General features: G+C 48.7%; 1 protein-coding gene across 1 annotated transcript; it reads right to left on the bottom strand.

The window, feature by feature from the left end:
* Nucleotides 1-2,439: 2,439 nt before the first annotated feature.
* On the bottom strand, nt 2,440-16,000 carry CUNH5orf15 (chromosome unknown C5orf15 homolog). The gene is made up of 3 exons (XM_040971646.1): nt 15,829-16,000; nt 6,014-6,531; nt 2,440-3,706 (listed from the first exon to the last, which is right to left on the bottom strand). The coding sequence occupies exons 1-3, from the start codon at nt 15,962-15,964 to the stop codon at nt 3,575-3,577; spliced, it is 786 nt and encodes a 261-aa protein (XP_040827580.1). The 5' UTR covers nt 15,965-16,000; the 3' UTR covers nt 2,440-3,574.
* Between the last annotated feature and the right edge of the window lie 190 nt (nt 16,001-16,190).

A 16,190-nucleotide genomic window follows, 5' to 3' on the forward strand; every position in this document is an offset into this window, starting at 1 on the left:
TCTCCCAGCAGTGAGCACTTGACCTGCGCTGACCCCAGCACGCAGCACGGGAGTGCAAGGCGCCAGGTGTTTGGCTTTCACAGGGAACATGATGGCAGACTGCACACACCTGGGAGTGACGCCCAGGGCCAAGCCCTTCCTCAGGCAGAGCCCCGGAGGAGCCGCCTCTCCGGGGTCCTTGGTCTTACCGTCTCTCACCTTCCAGCTCTGGGAATGATAGCGCAGAACCATCAGGAAAGAAAGAGGACGGAAGGCCGCATGGAGGTGGGAAGTTCCAGAGAAGCTCATCTGTCGGCAGCAGGGTCATGCAGGCCCAACAGCCAGGCAGCTCTGACCATCTGTGTGCCTGGGGGAAGCCTCCTCTCCCCAGGCCTCAGGGGACCGCAGGCTCAGCCCACTCTTGGAGATGCTAGGAGCATCTCTGGACATATGCTTGCTTCATTTACTCTTCCTGACAGGAGGCTGAGACAGACACCAAGGGCTCAGATGTACATCACCCAGCCCCAGCCTCACACTGCTCCAGAGCCCGCACTCCCCCGTGGGCCTGACTTCCTGGAAAACCGGAAGAGGCCAACACACAGCAGGGAGAACTGAAGCCCCAGCAAAGCTGGGACCTGCGGGTCAGGAAATGTGTGTGGCCTCTCTGGGCTGCACAACAGCCTGGGGAGGACTCCAAGCCAGAGACAGTGGAATCCAAACCAACTCTATCCAATTCCGGGACTCACCATGGCTATCGCACCTGTAAGGCACCCCTCCTCCATGGGCATGCCAGGAGGCCTGGCAGGGGCCACACAGACCCCCAGCAGGTGGCATCTCCGGGTTTCCCAGCACAGATTGAAGGAATTCGGGGGCTTGGAGAGAAAGCAACAGACACTAACATGATGAACGTACAAAGACTTCCTAAGGAGCTTTTCAATTCCGGGTCTCACTAACCAGCAACAGATGGGCTTGGGACTCTGAGAGGGAGCTGGAAGAGGTGGCTCAGAGCTCAGGGAACTGCCACTTACCTGGCCCAAATCAGGCTCAGTCCAGTCACAGTGAGCAGCCTGGTCAGCAAGGCAGCAGTAGAGACCAGAGAGAGGTGAGAATGCAAGTCAGCCCCACTTGAGCAATCTGTCTGCCCCAGGCACTTCCCTCCTAACCTCAGAGGGGGAAACCTGCTGAACAGAATAAGGCTAATTGGAAAAACAGCCTTCTTTGCTCTGGCCGAGAGTGAGCTGGGCCAGGTCAGACTGACCTCAGCCCTCAGGACAGCCCCCTCCACTGTTCCTCTGGAAGACTCGTGGCCCTCACAAGACCCTGAGCTACCCTAGCCCGTGCAGGGCAAGATGGCGCTGCTGCTTGCTGAACCCAAAGGGAGGTGAACTTGGATGTCAAGCCAGGCTGAGGGAAGGGTGAAGGGCCAAGTTGCTCCTACCTGCACTCCTACAGACACCCCCACACACATACAACCCGTGAGACTAACCTGGAACACAGGCAAGTGCCAGCACTGACCAGCTCACCTCCGCAGGCAGCCTCTGCCCTGATGAAAAATGGCATTTGGAGGAAAAGGTGAGACCTCCCATAGCCAGGATGGGTCTGGGCTCCACACCAGGAGGCAGACATGTTCACTCAGCGCCCCTGCAGGCACTGGCGTCCCCGATGTGGCAGTCACAGGCTAAATAAATTTACGTTACGTGATCCTGAGCAGAGCTTGGGTTGTCTGGGTTTTTTTCTCTACTCTTCATTTCGCAAATTCTTCATTTGGTAACAACTTAAAGGGGCCTGCACAGTGCTGAGCCTGCAGCAAAGGAGTACAACCCAGTTCCTGTGCATGAGCAACCCAGGCCTACAGGGCAGGCACACTACACACACCCTACACAAGGGCTCGTGCCCACCCTCGTCAGGCCACACCTCACATGAAGAAACCCCAGACTAGACACACCTGCCTGGTGGCACAAATCCTTAGTGCCCACTTCTGTCAACCTCACAAGATGGGCAGGCGGGAGCCAGAGGAGAGCCTGGGATGCCATCAGAGCTGACACTGGCTGCGGAGCTGCTGTCATCTGGAGAGCAAGTCAGGGAGAAGGGGACAGACACCACACACACAGGAGTAAGGGCAGCTCCCATGCCTGGCCAGACCCCAACAGCATTATTAATCAATGCAAGAGCCAAAGCCTCACTCATCAGAGGCTGCTGGAATCTGGACAGGAAAGAACGCAGCACTAGGAAGGACCAAGCCACCCAGGTTCATGGAGGAAGAGGACCTTCGGGGCGGAGAAGCCTGTATCCCTGACGGCAGGTGCTCAGGCCACAGAGAGCCTGCTAACACTGCCCGTTCTCACCACCCGCTGGCCCCTTCCGGGAACAACAGTGGTGGTCGTACAAGTGGCTCCTCCCAGGTCGGCACTCCGTTACCACCTGACACCATCCCTGAAGTGAGACACTCTAACAAGGTCATGGGTTTATACCTTTGCCATTTATTTTTTTAAATCTTATTCAAAATATTAAATAATACAATTTCAGATATGAAAAAATGACTGCAATAAAACAGTTCAGGGGTATTTCCATTGTGCTTCCGCTCCACCTAACAAAGGGTGGACACCCTGCTGCTCTCACCAGCATGTGAAGCGCATGTCCACCAGCTCACTGGGCCCTGTTGAATGGACACCGGGACTACATTTTCTGGAAAGACACCTGTGAGTCAGGTGTGGTTCAAATCAGATATTTACATATAGATCAACTTCTTTTTTTCATAAAAAGGCTAACACATAGTAAATAATTCCCAGCTGCTGTTGAAAAGAAAAATAAAGCAAGAATTGGGGGAAGGTCATTATACATATTTATCCTTTATGTATACAAACAACTTTATTCAAGTATAACTTTAATTTCAAAGACCTGAATGCCACAGTATTTGCGTGACAGCAGCCCCTAGGGTTCACTCCAGTTCCTGTACAGCCACACAGTGAACACATCTGATAGCTACAGCAGTCTCCGCCCACTGCCTGCAACCAACGAGGAACCCACACGGTCACCATGCCTGCACTGCATGGTACCGCAGCTTCTGTCTCTAACTTTAATTCAGCAATTCAAACCAAAAACTGGTATCTAAGTAAAACTCTATCTACACTGCAAATTGCAGAATCATCACTGCCAGGATTTCTAAACACATTATCACAGATATCCTAAACCCATTAGTTTGGAATCATAAAGAAATGTGCATTTAAAAATTAGTATGTAGATGGAGAGAGTGAGCTTGTGTTAGCAGTACCAGGTCTGTTAGACTTTGATTAAAAATTCAGGATCTTGTGAAAGTAGCATTGCTTCTAGAAAAAGTACAATAAATCTAAAACAACAAAACACCATAAATATAAGGGAATGCTCAACTCACATTTTGAACACCTGATTGAACTCAGCTCAGGCGAGGAAAACATAATGTACCCCTCATTTGTGACATTTAATTTTCAAAGCACCAAGGCAAAAACAGATCCACTTCTCAGCAAGTACCAATTCCTACGGCAAACATCTGCACAATATCATATAAAAAAAAGTTGAGCAAGTAAAATTACATAATAAGCAAACAAATCACAGCACTTTAATAAATGTAATCGTTGGTGATCTTGAGCGATGGCATGGCCTCATTCACGTTCTGGTCCAGACGATGGTACCCCACTGTTTTAGAACAGAGGCCATCACGCCATCTCCTGCTCTGAACCAGAAGGGAAATCTGCAAGAAAACAAGACTCCTTAGATACACACAAGAGGAAACAGACGTTACGGTAAAAACTTGTATGACGATCAAAGCTGCTTTTTCTAAGGTTCCCACAAACAAAAATCAAAGGGTTGGTTTACTTCCCACCCTGTGCACAAGGCGAGATAGTGCTTGCCACACGTCAGGGTGCAGGGTACTTACTAACAGCTCAGGGTCCTGGGCGCTCTCTTCAGAGACTGAGTTTCTTAGCAGCATGAGACAGAACCCAGGAACCTACTTGCATAATAAGTCCCTTGGGTGTTAAAACTGAGACCAAGTCTCACATTCACAACCCTGCGACTGACACTACCAAAGCCTGTGACAGACCAGTACCCACAACTGTTTGCCATTCTCAATTATTACACACACTGATTCTCAAAGAAGGAAATGATGTGGCCCAGTTTTGCCATTTTTCAGGTAAGAAAATCAAGGCCCCAAATAGGAAGGGAGACAGCTAGTTGGGAATTCCAAAGCACATTACAATACAGTCAAGAACTGAGATTACTTGACCACTAAGTATTAAAAATAAATTGTGATGGGGCCGGGACAGTGGTACAGCAAGCTAATCCTCCAACTCTGGCACTGGCCTTCCATCTGCGCACTGGTTCAAGTCTCAGCTGCTCTACTTCTCATATAGCTCTCTGTTTATGGCCTGGAAAGGCAAAAAGGATGGCCCAAGACCTCAAACTCCAGCACCCACAGAGGAGACCCAGAAGAAGCTCCTAGATTCTAGCTTAGGCTCATCTTCAGCCACTGTGGCCACTTGGGGAGTGAGCCAGTGGATGGAAGATGTGTCTCTGGGGCCAGCATGATAGCACAATGGCTAAAGTCCTCGCCTTGCATGCGCCGGGATCCCATATGGGCGCCGGTTCTAATCCCGGAGGCCCCGTTTCCCATCTAGCTCCCTGCTTGTGGCTTGGGAAAGCAGTCAAGAACAGCCCAAAGCTTTGGGACCCTGCACCTGCATGGGAGACCCAGAAGAGCTCCTGGCTCCTGACTTCGGATTGGCAATGCTCCAGCCATTGCGGTCACTTGGGGAATGAATCATCGGACAGAAGATGTTCCTCTCTGTCTCTCCTCTTCTCTGTATATCCACCTTTCCAATAAAAACAAATCTCTAAAAAAAAAAATGTGTCTCTGACTCTCCTCTCTCTGTAAATCTGCCTTTCCAATAAAAAGAAAACTTACCAATACAAATGATGCTGTCTGCTTTAATCAGAGTGAAAGGTCTGGGCCTAGGCACTCCAGTCACACTCAGTGACACACTGATGGCTGCTCTGTCACACAGAATCCCACAAACCAACTCCAGCATGGAAATGTTCCTCACAAAACCACTTCCAAACCCAAACTCAGAAACCATTGCAAAGGCCTACAGGAAAACTGTTGAATCAACCATACAGTTATCTAATCATGTACTTAAAGAATATTAATAATATTAATAGTAACAAGATTAATGATATAGAAATTGCCCATGATTTGTTAGGCAAAAAGCATAATTCAAAATTCTATGGGATAAAATTCATTTAAAGATTAATAATTTGATTATTTTTTAGATGTGTATATAGGGCCCAGCATGATGGCTCTACTAGCTAACCTGCCCTAGGCAAGCACTGGTTCTTGTCCCAGCTGCTCCATTTCCCATCCAGCTCCCTGCTTGTGGCCTGGGAAAGCAGTCAAGGATGGCCCAAAGCCTTGGGACCCTGCACCTGCATGAGAGACCCAGAAGAAGCTCCTGGTTCCTGGCTTCAGATCACTTGGGGAGTGAACCAGCGGATAGAAGATCTTTCTGCCTCTCCTTCTCTCTGGATAAAAATGGAAAAATCCCGAACAAAAGCATGACTGAGGGTATGCCTCTGCCTAGGAGCTATGCCTGCACATTCTATTGGAGCGCCTGCACCCACCCCCAACCCCACCTTCCTGGGGTGCACAGCTGGGAAGCAGCAAGTGAAGGTTCATGTCAAGACCTAGACTAAGTTATGGCTCTCAGGGATCACTCCCCAGATGGCAGCAACAGCCAGGGCTGGGCATGAGGAAGCCAGGGTCTCTCATGTGGGTACAGGGGCCCAAGCACGTAGGCCATCTTCTGCTGACTGCCCACACATACTAGCTGGGTCAAATGTGGAGCAGCCAGGACTCAAACTGGCACCCATATGGGATGCTGGTATTGCAGGCAGCAGTTTTACCCACTACACCACAAGGCCAGCTCTATAAACATCTATGATTTTAAAAAATGACTGAGATAATTAAAGGGCGAGTGGAGGGACTAAAAGACCCCAAACTTACCTTTCTCTTGTTGTGATATGTAACATAAACAACAGCGACGCAAAAAGCAAAAATAATAAGATGGAAAAAGAAATGGCTATCTTCTTCTCCCATATTTGAGGATGGGGTCTTAAAAGATTTCACTGAGTGTTCAATTTCCACGTAGCCCCTGTTCTCTTCTAAGTTCTCCTCGGGCTCAGGCTCGGCCTCGGCCTCCCGGGGGCTGGCGGTCCAGTCATAGTCCGGCTCTCCGTACTCGCCAGCATCTGGAGAGTCCCTGGCAGTGGGCGGAGAACTGTTGAGCGTGAGCAGATCCTCCTCCTCCATGCTGGGATCTTCGTGGTTCTCAGGCTCCTCCTGGGGCGGGGAAGTGGTGTGGGAGGCCTGGGGGGTGGCAGAGGCCCCTCTACTCTTGGTACTTGGCATGGGCGGCAGCATGGTGGTATTCAAGGGGGACACGGAGTGGCTTTGGTTCCCAGGGGAAGCAGGCAAATTCTGAGAAGTATCTGAGCTGAGATCAGGGTGGTTCTGTGACACAACTGAAATAAATCGACACAAAATACACTGAAATCCCAGCTGAAAGCCCATTTACCTAAACTTTCACCAAACACTTTTCCCTCTGCCAAAATTCTGTACATCTCTCCAGATAACTCGTTACTAAGTCTCTACACCGGAAGTTACAGTGTTCTCAGTCAATTATTCACCAGACAACACTACCAGGAACAACTTCAGCGGCATAAGGTGGACTGTGTTTCACAGCCTGAAACCCATGAAACGGAGGTGTCTGGCTGCAGCTCACAGGGGCCAAGCCCATGCCAAGCCCACGCCAAGCCCACCGCCGGACTGCCATCAGCCCTGCCCCACCCCACCACACAAGCCGGGGGCTGATCCCAGCTCCAGGAGCTCAAAAAAGGACACAGAATTTGGAACTAAATACTTTTAAAATAATACAGCAAATTCAAGGGAAACTACAAGAAGGCTACAGATAGCACTTCCAGGTGATTGTTAAACTGGAAACCTTCTTTTCCCAAATTTTAAAAAAAAAAAGCTTTCATGAGAACCAAAGGACAGGGCCCGGCGCAGTGGCGCAGTGGTTAAGGTTCTCGCCTAGCACGCCCGGGATCCCATATGGGCGCCGGTTCTATCCCGGCAGCCCCGCTTCCATCCCGGCAGCCCCGCTTCCCTTCCAGCTCCCTGCCTGTGGCCCGGGAAAGCAGTTGAGGACGACCCAAGGCTTTGGGACCCTGCACCCGCATGGAGGCTCCTGGCTTCAGACCGGCATAGCATCGGCCGTTGTGCTCACTTGGGGAGTGAATCATCGGACGGAAGATCTTCCTCTCTGTATATCCGCCTTTCCAATAAAAAATAAATCTTTAAAAAAAAAGAACCAAAGGACAAGAATCAGAACTGGAACTTGGAATCAGAACCGAAACTTGGAAGCTCTGTGACAATGAGACTACTTTAAGGACTGTGAAAGGCAATCCAGGAAAGGAAGGGAAATGACATATTCTCTCTCTCTCTCTCTCTCTCTCTCTCTTTCACACACACACACACACATTCTCACTTCCCTTTGCTATCACTTACTCAGCAAAGCTTAGTAAAGGTGAAACTGCCTCCACGGGAAGTTCTAGAAACCAAGGAGAACAGAGGAAGAGGCGCTGCTGAACTGCACCAGGCTCCCAGGCGGCACTGAAGCAGCTGTTGAAGCCCATCAAGGACATCTGTGCTGCCAACCGAGCAACACTCCGTCCCTGGGATCAATACCCTCACAGAGGAGGCTCCAAACCGGTCAAACTCAAGGAATTCCTAGGCTAGGGCGTTCACAGCCTGGTGCACACAGTTACTCATCTGACAGACACTGCAGTCTGCGGGTTCCAGTCAACATCTTATACGGAAAAAAAAAAAATAGCTGGCTTCAGTTGGACTGAATAGTCTTTCAGAGAAAGTAATTTTGCAAATTAGTAAAACTCTGCCAAAGCATGTTCAGTAGTTCAGCTTACTAAAATTTTAAAACTAGAAGAAAAACAATGAGTTTTTCTTCATTGAGTCTATTACTCAGAAAAAGAAAAAACTTTTTTGAAGGTTATTTATTAGGAAGGCAGATTTACAGGGAGGAGAGGCAAAGAGAAGGATCCTTCTTATCCACTGGTTCACTGCCCAAGTGGTCCAAAAGTCGGAGCTGAACTGATCTCAAGCCAGGAGCCAACAGCCTCTTCCGGGTCTCCCAGGCGCATGCAGGGTCCCAAGGCTTTGGGCCGTCCTTCACTGCCTTCCCAGGGAGCTGGATGGGAAGTGGAGCAGCTGGGACATGAATCAGCACCCCTACAAGATCCCAAGACCTGAAGGGGGAGAGCTAGCCAATTGAGCCATCATGTTAGGCCCCAGAAATCTTACTTTATTAGTGATGATGTTTACATAGCAGAAAATTCTTAATGAGAACTTCTGGAAAGAATTCTTACACATACCACTTCAACCTAGTTGTGATTCAGGAGTTCAAAAATTTCTATTTCTATGATACATTGGGTTTCCTCCCAAGGTAAAGGAAAAGACATTTAAAATAAAAATTAAAATAATTCTGAACCAACTAACCAACCTTGACTTTTAAAGGAACTGCTCTCAGACCACTGCTGTTGGGTAAAGCTGCCACCCACAGCGCTGGCAGCCCAACAGGTACCAGTCAGGTCCTGGCTGTTCCACGTTCAATCTAGTTCCCCACTAATGCACGTAGGAAAACAGTGGCACATGGCCCAAGTCCTGGGGCCCCTGCACTCACACAGGAGACCTGGAAACATTGCCCGTCTCCTGGATTCAGGACAGCCCAGTTCCACCGCTGTTGTCATTTGAGGACTGAACCAGCAGATGGAACTCTCTGTCTCTTCCTCTTTTTCTGTAACCCTGCCTTTCAAATAAACAAATCTTCCCTGAAAACTAACAAAAAAAAAAGGGGGGATCCAGCAGCATGGCCTAGCGGCTAAATCCTCTCCTTGAAAGCACTGGGATCCTACATGAGCGCCGGTTCTAACCCCAGCAGCCCCACTTCCCATACAGCTCCCTACCTGTGGCCTAGAAAAGCAGTCGAGGACGGCCCAATGCCTTGGGACCCTGCACCCATGTGGGAGACCTAGAGGAAGCTCCTGGCTCCTAGATTCAGATCAGTGCAGTACCAGCTGTCCCAGTCACTTGGGGAGTGAATCTTCGGATGGAAGATCTTCCTCTCTGTCTCTCCTCCTCTCTGCGTATCTGACTTCACAATAAAAATAGAATAAATCTTTTTAAAAAATGGGCCCAGCACAGTAGCCTAGTGGCTAGAGTCCTCACCTTGCATACACCAGGTTCCCATTTAAAACATTTAAAAGAAAATGATTCTCTCCATTTGACTTTTGGCATAAAATGTAATGTAAATGTAAAGCTGGTGGAAATGACTCTAAAGAAACTACCATTAACAGCCAGCAACAAACACCCCTTCCTCATTGTTCACCTTCCCAAGGGAAACCCGACACTCCCTTAAAGACACACTTCCCCCGCAGTTCTTTCTCTCATTTTCTTTTAAAGATTTGTTTATTTTTTTATTAGAAAGCCAGATCTACAGAGAGGAAGAGAGACAGAGAGGAAGATCGTCCGTCCAAGGGTTCACTCCCTAAGCAGCCACAATAGCCGGAGCTGCACCAATCAAAAGCCAGGATCCAGGAGCTTCCTCCAGGTCTCCCTCCCATGCGGGTGCAGGGTCCCAAGGCATTGGGCCATCCTCGACTGCTTTCTCAGGCCACAGGCAGGGAGCTGGAAGGGAAGAGGGGCTGCCAGGATTAGAATCGGTGCCCATATGGGATCCTACTTGGGGAGTGAACCATCAGACAAAAGATCTTCCTGTCTTTCCTCCTCTCTGTAGATCTGCCTTTCCTATAAAAATAAATAAATCTTTCCAAAAAAAGGGAACCCCTTCCAATTCACTATAAGAAGTTATTATAATTATTACTCTAATACCTAAACCAAGGACTCTCTAGAAATTCTATGCATCAATATCTCATATGTTTACAAATGCTAAAATCCTCAATGAATTATTAGCAAATAGAAACCAGAAATATATTAAAAGTTATATAGCATGAAAAGCAGACACAGTCCATGAATCCAAGCCTGGTTTGGGGACAGTCTTGTGACACAAGTTAAGTCACTACTTGCGACACGCACAACTCAATGAGAGCACCAACCCCACTGGGTCCCGCCACCTGCTTGCAGTGCAGCTGCTACTAACACATCTGGGAAGCACCAGATGACACAGCAAGTTCCTGCCCCATGTGAAAGACCCAGATGAAGCTCCCGGCTCCTGGCTTTGCCTAGCCTTGTCCTGGCTGCTGCAGCTATTTGGAGGAAATGAAGCAATTAACAGAAGATCTCTTCCCGCCTCCTTTTTTCTCTCCCTGAGTAATTTAAATAAACTTTTTTCCAAAATCATGTCTACTCTAACCTCATTTTATTAAAAAATAAAAATCCAGGCCCAGCGCGATAGCACAGTGGCTAAAGTCCTCGCCTTGCACACCCAGGATCCCATATGCACGCCAGTTCTAATCCCGGCTGCTCCACTTCCCATCCAGCTCCCTGCTTGTGGCCTGGGAAAGAGTCGAGGAAAAGCAGTCCCAAAAGCTTTGAGCTATTGGGACCCTGCACCTGTGTGGGAGACCCGGAAGAGCTCCTGGCTCCTGGCTTTGGATTGGTTCAGCTCCAGCCGTTGCTGCCACTTGGGGAGTGAATCTTCGGATGGAAGATCTTCCTCTCTGTCTCTCCTCCTCTCTGCATATCTGACTCTCCAATAAAAATTTAAAAATCTTAAAAAATATATAAAAACAAAAATCCACATACAAACATACTCCAAAAAGTTCCATGAAAGAAAAAGTGATTAAAAGGTAGCTTTACTTGGGCACAAAAATTTTAGAAATGTATGCACACGGTTTCATAATACACATTTTCAGTGAGATTTCTAAAGACTCTTATATTAACAGATGAACTGAACTCCAGCCTAAGCCTTACCTAAGTTATACAAAAGTTAACCAAAACTGGGTTACATACATAAATTTAAAACTCTAAGAAAAAAGAACAATCTAGGGCTGAGCAAAGAATCCTTAGACTTGGCCAGAGAAGCAATACAGACAGTAGGAGAAACTGACAATGGCGATGGCATTGTGGTATAGCATATTTATCTTCCATCTGTGACGCTGGCACTTCATATGTACACTGCTTTGATACCAAGCTGCTCTACTTCCAATCCAGCTCCCTGTTAATGTCCCTCTCAAGGAGCAGAGGACAGCCCCATCCTTGGGTCCCTGAGGGTCGTGGCTTCGGCCTAGCTCAGCCCGTCATTACAGCCATTTTGATGTGAACCAACAGATGGAAGATATCCCTCTTACCTCTAACTCTACTTTGTAAATTTAAGATATAATATTTTAAACTGATGAGCTAGACATCTCTAAATTAAACTTTTGCTTTGTTGAAAGACCTAACTATGCCGATAAAAAGACAAGCTATAAGTAAGAAAATAGTATAGAGTTCCATTCCCAACAAAGATCAAATTCTTTTTTTTAAAGATTTATTTATTTATTATTACAAAGTCAGATATACAGAGAGGAGGAGAGACAGAGACAAATATCTTCCGTCCAATGATTCACTCCCCAAGTGAATGCAACGGCCGATGCTATGCCGATCCGAAGCCGGGAACAAAGCCCACACGAATGCAGGGTCCCATGGCTTTGGGCTGTCCTCGACTGCTTTCCCAGGCCACAAGCAGGGAGCTGGATGGGAAGTGGAGCAGCCAGGATTAGAACAGGCGCCCACATGGGATCCCAGCGTGTTCATGGTGAGGACTTTAGCCACCAGGCCACGCTGCCGGACCCAAAGATTAAATTCTTAAAATATATATATAAAGAATTCTCAAAATTCAAAAGTGTAAAAGCAAGCAAGCTAATGAGAACATGGAAAAAAACATGAAATGACATTTCACTGAAGACAACAAATCAGACAGGTGGCAAAAAAGCACATACTAAGGTCATTAGCCACAGTAAAATGCAACCAAAAATCACAATCGGGACAACTACACACCAATAAAATACGGAGATGACATCAAATCTGGCAAGCATACACAAACACTAGATCACATACATGTTGTGGATGGAATGTGAAATAAGACAATTCCAGAAAACAGACGGGCAGTGTCTAAACAAATAAAAACTTAAATCTGAAGATGTAACTATGCTAGAGCCAGAAAGTGCATCCCTAGGCACGCACCCGGAGAGAACAAAAAGCTACACTTGCAGAAACCTGTGTGCAGACATCTACAGAAGCTTCACTCACCACAGCCAAAACAACCGACTTCCTCCCACAGACAGGTGAATAAAGTGTGGTCTCTCTACACATGAACCCTACTTGGCAATAAAGAGGAACCACTGACACACAAAACACTGCATCTCACAGAACTGTACCAAGTGAAAAAGCCGGATCTATGGGATCGTATGACTGGTCCAACTGGTGAATGCTCTGCCTGTAAGTGCCAGCATCTCGTGTGGGTTCCAGTCCGTGTCCTGGCTGCTCCGCTTCCCATCCAGCTCCCTGCTTGTGGCCTGGGAAAGCAGTGGAAGCTGGCCCAAGTCCCTGCATCCTTGCACCCACGGAGGAGACCCAGAAGAAGCTTCAAAGAGATTCTGAAACACTTAATTAGAACCTCACTTTGTGCAAAGACAAATTTTGAAACCCACACCTAGCTGCTTCATAACACACATTTACACAAAGGTTTGGAAGTACTCTCACATTATAGATTGCATGGTGGTCCTCTCAGGTGCCGACGAGGAAAACTGGGCAAGGGATGCACAGGGGGCTACATCATTCTTCACATCTCCACGCAAATCTATAACTATCCCAAAATGCCAAGTTTAAAGAAGTTAATTTCCACACCCTATTTTTAAAAACTTATTTTTCTCTGGACACTCTGCATATAATCTGTATTCTACACTCAAAATGGAGGCACAACTAGAGAGCTTTACCTCCACTGCTTCTGCCTGATCCAAGCCACCTTCACCGGAGCTGAAACATGACAGCAGCATCCACATTCCCCAGGACAGAAGGTCGATGACCTCACTGCGCCACTGTAAGCCCTCCGGGGTTCTCCATGTCTCCAGACAAGTCTGCAAGCTCCTGCTTGTCCAGGCCCCCATTCCCTCACTCTCAGGAGCTCCTGCTAATCACCCTAGGCACGCTATCCCCCACGGTCTACTTCCCGGAAAGCAACTACTGGCCACTGAAACTGCTCACTGCAGACCCCACGCTGCACCCCCAGCCACATCCCCGTCCAAACTGCAGCCCCCGCAGGCCCTTCTAAAATTCAACTCCTCCATCCAGCATCAAGTACACACAAAAGAGGTATTACTCAAGGAGTCAAAAACTTGGAAGTAAGACACAAACATAACACATGAAAATAAACTCAGAATTCATCAGAAATATGTGACACAAACAGATCAGGCTCCAAGATTTCCTCTCTTTCAAATCAAAGAAACTGATCCAGATATGAATAATACTCCCAACAACCAAAATGACAACACCTTTACAGAATTAACTGTGAGGTTTCACATATAGATACTACTGAAGGTGTTGGCACTGCAGCATAGCAAGTAAAGCCACCGCCCAGAACACCAGCATCAAATATGAGCAATAGTTTGTGTCTCAGCTGCTCCACCTCCAATCCAGCTCCCTGCTAATGGCCTGGAAAGATGCCCCAAAGACGGCCCAAGTGTTTGGGTCATTGCCACTCATGGGGGAGACCTGAATGAAAATCCTTCCCAGTTTCTGCCATGCTCTGTGACAGCCACCTAGGGAGTAAACCAGCAGATGGCAGATCTTTGTCACGCTCTATGATTCTGCCTTTCAAACAAACAAATAGATAAATATTTAAGAGGCCAAGACTATGGCACAGCAAGTTAAACCACTGTCTGTAGTGTCAGAATCCCATATGGGTGTGGGTTCAAGTTTGGCTGCTCCACCTCCTGTCCAGCTCCTTCCTAAAGTGCCTGAGAAAGCAGCAGAAGATGGTCTAAGCTGCTTGGATCCTGCACTCATGTGGGAGACCTGGAAGAAGCTCCTGGGCCCTGGCTTCGGTCTGGCACAGTCCTGGCTGTTACAGCAATTTGGAAGCTCTGTCTCTCTCCTCTCTCTGTAACTACCTTTCAAATAAATCAGTAAAATCTTTTTAAAATGAATATTATTTCCAAAACCATATATGCCATTTTAGATTCTACAGCTTCCATTTCTACACTTTATTAATGAACAGTTCATATTCCAAACATGAAACTTTCTGAATTCAAGACTCCCACTGGTCCCTCTCCAACAGAAACACGCTGGCGTTTCTCACCCTGGAGAATGCAGAGGCCCTGAGAGGTCTCTCACCCGCATGGAGGTCAAAATGTCACTTGTGTACGGAAGCGATGGGTTGGCAAACAGGGGAGTGGATGCTGCCAGGCAGCATGACAAAACCTGGTTAGGAGGCAGCCACCCAGTGGGCCAAAACATTCAGGCTCTGCTTTTGTAGACTTCATCACACTAAAATAAATAAATAAAATTTTAAAAGTTCTTACAGACTAAAAAAAGAAGAAAGAGAAGCAAAATTCTTTCAGACTGCCAAGAACAATTCCAGAACACTGAAATTTAATAAAACTACATGGAACACATTTAATTGAACCTAATGCAGTAACTGTCTCATTTTCTACCCTTACTAGAGATGTGGAACGCAACACAGTCCAGACTTGAACTTTTCAAGACAGAAGTGATTACTCCCGGAAACCATTCCACCACCAGGTATGCTGACACAAACTATCGGCATTTCACCCCCAGTGCACAAATGCCACAGCATTGTCATGGGGCTGTCCCCCAGGAAAAACACGCGTGTTCCCTGCTGTTTACCAGCGACTAGGAAACACTCTGAATAGAGCATACCTCACTCTGGAACACATACACACAGACAGGGATCCCCCAGACAAGTAGGAATCAGAAAGACAAAGGACACCTTCATATTCCCACTTTCCCCCCGCTTGCCTCCCAGCCCCCACCCCAATCATTGAGCCCCCCGCTCAACCATCTCCTGTGGGGAAACAGTTGTTTCTGAAATCAGTTCACAGAGCTACAGATCCCCCAAGGCACAGTCCCAAACACCCCAGCTGGAAACGCAAATCTATGTCATTTCTTCCCCCAGACGTTGGAACACCCAAAACAACGACGCACCTGCAGAATTTCAAGGACAGGAATCCCAGGGAAACCTTCACTGCCGGTCCAGCTGCCCACCCTGAGTGTCCCTGGGCAGACCCTGCACAGGAGGCACAAACACTACCCGGGTGGCTGTCCCGATGAAGGTGCGACGCAGGGAAAGGGGGAGAGGGGGCGTCAGGCTCACAACTTCCTTCGTGCCCAAATGCCTCTCCTCTTCCTCCTCAGCCCTCCGAGAGCCCGGCATCTCAACCATGGGAGATGTCGTCCACCCTTTCTCGGCCCTCACCGCACACCACACCCGTCCCCCAAAGCCGGGCCCTCCAGGGAATCCCGGCGCCCCACGCCCCCCACTCCTGCACACGCTCCGGACCCCGCGGCCACCTCACGCCTCCCTCCCCGCCCATCCACACACGAAGCTCCTCGCGGCTCTCCGCCGAGCTGCTGCTCCTCTGGACCCCTCACAGCACAGCACGCCACACCACACGCCCCCTCCTCGGACTCGCCGAGACCATGCCCGCACTGGACACCGCCGCCGTCCGCCACCCCTCGGAAACGCCCTTTCCCCGCGGCTCTCCTGCCTTCCCAGGCCCGCCCTTTACCACTGGACAGGGCGGATGCAAGCAGGAGCACCAGGACCAGCGGCTGCATTAGCCTCGCGCGGGCCTGCAAGCTGAGTCCGGTCAGCAGTCTCGTCCGCACGAAGCCCCTCATCCTCCCAGAGGCGGCAGCGACCATAACGGACTCGGCCCGGAGCCTGCGCTGTTGCTAGGCGCTACGTCATGACGTCAGACACGCGCCAGGCGCTGAGACTTTAGGGATTTACGTCCCGGCGCGATTACGTAGGCAGCCCGGGGTGGGGCTCTGGGAAAGAGAAGGAGAAGTGGGCTCTTTATGGTGGAGGAGCCAAGGAGTGAGGGAAGGGAGGTTGTGAGGTAGGGCCTGGAGTTGACTTCCACGTTTC

The sequence above is a fragment of the Ochotona curzoniae genome, unplaced genomic scaffold, assembly GCF_017591425.1.
Source record: "Ochotona curzoniae isolate NIBS_2020 unplaced genomic scaffold, NIBS_Ocur_1.0 contig_1, whole genome shotgun sequence".
Lineage (NCBI taxonomy): Eukaryota > Metazoa > Chordata > Mammalia > Lagomorpha > Ochotonidae > Ochotona > Ochotona curzoniae.

What these genes read in the sequence shown, in the direction of transcription:
- CUNH5orf15 (XM_040971646.1), bottom strand. Translation starts at nt 15,964, where the DNA reads ATGGTCGCTGCCGCCTCTGGGAGGATGAGGGGCTTCGTGCGGACGAGA. An exon ending in TGCATCCGCCCTGTCCAGTG is followed by an intron (nt 6,532 to 15,828) that starts GTAAAGGGCGGG and finishes GATTTATTTCAG; the next exon opens with TTGTGTCACAGAACCACCCT. An exon ending in CATATCACAACAAGAGAAAG is followed by an intron (nt 3,707 to 6,013) that starts GTAAGTTTGGGG and finishes GTTTTCTTGCAG; the next exon opens with ATTTCCCTTCTGGTTCAGAG.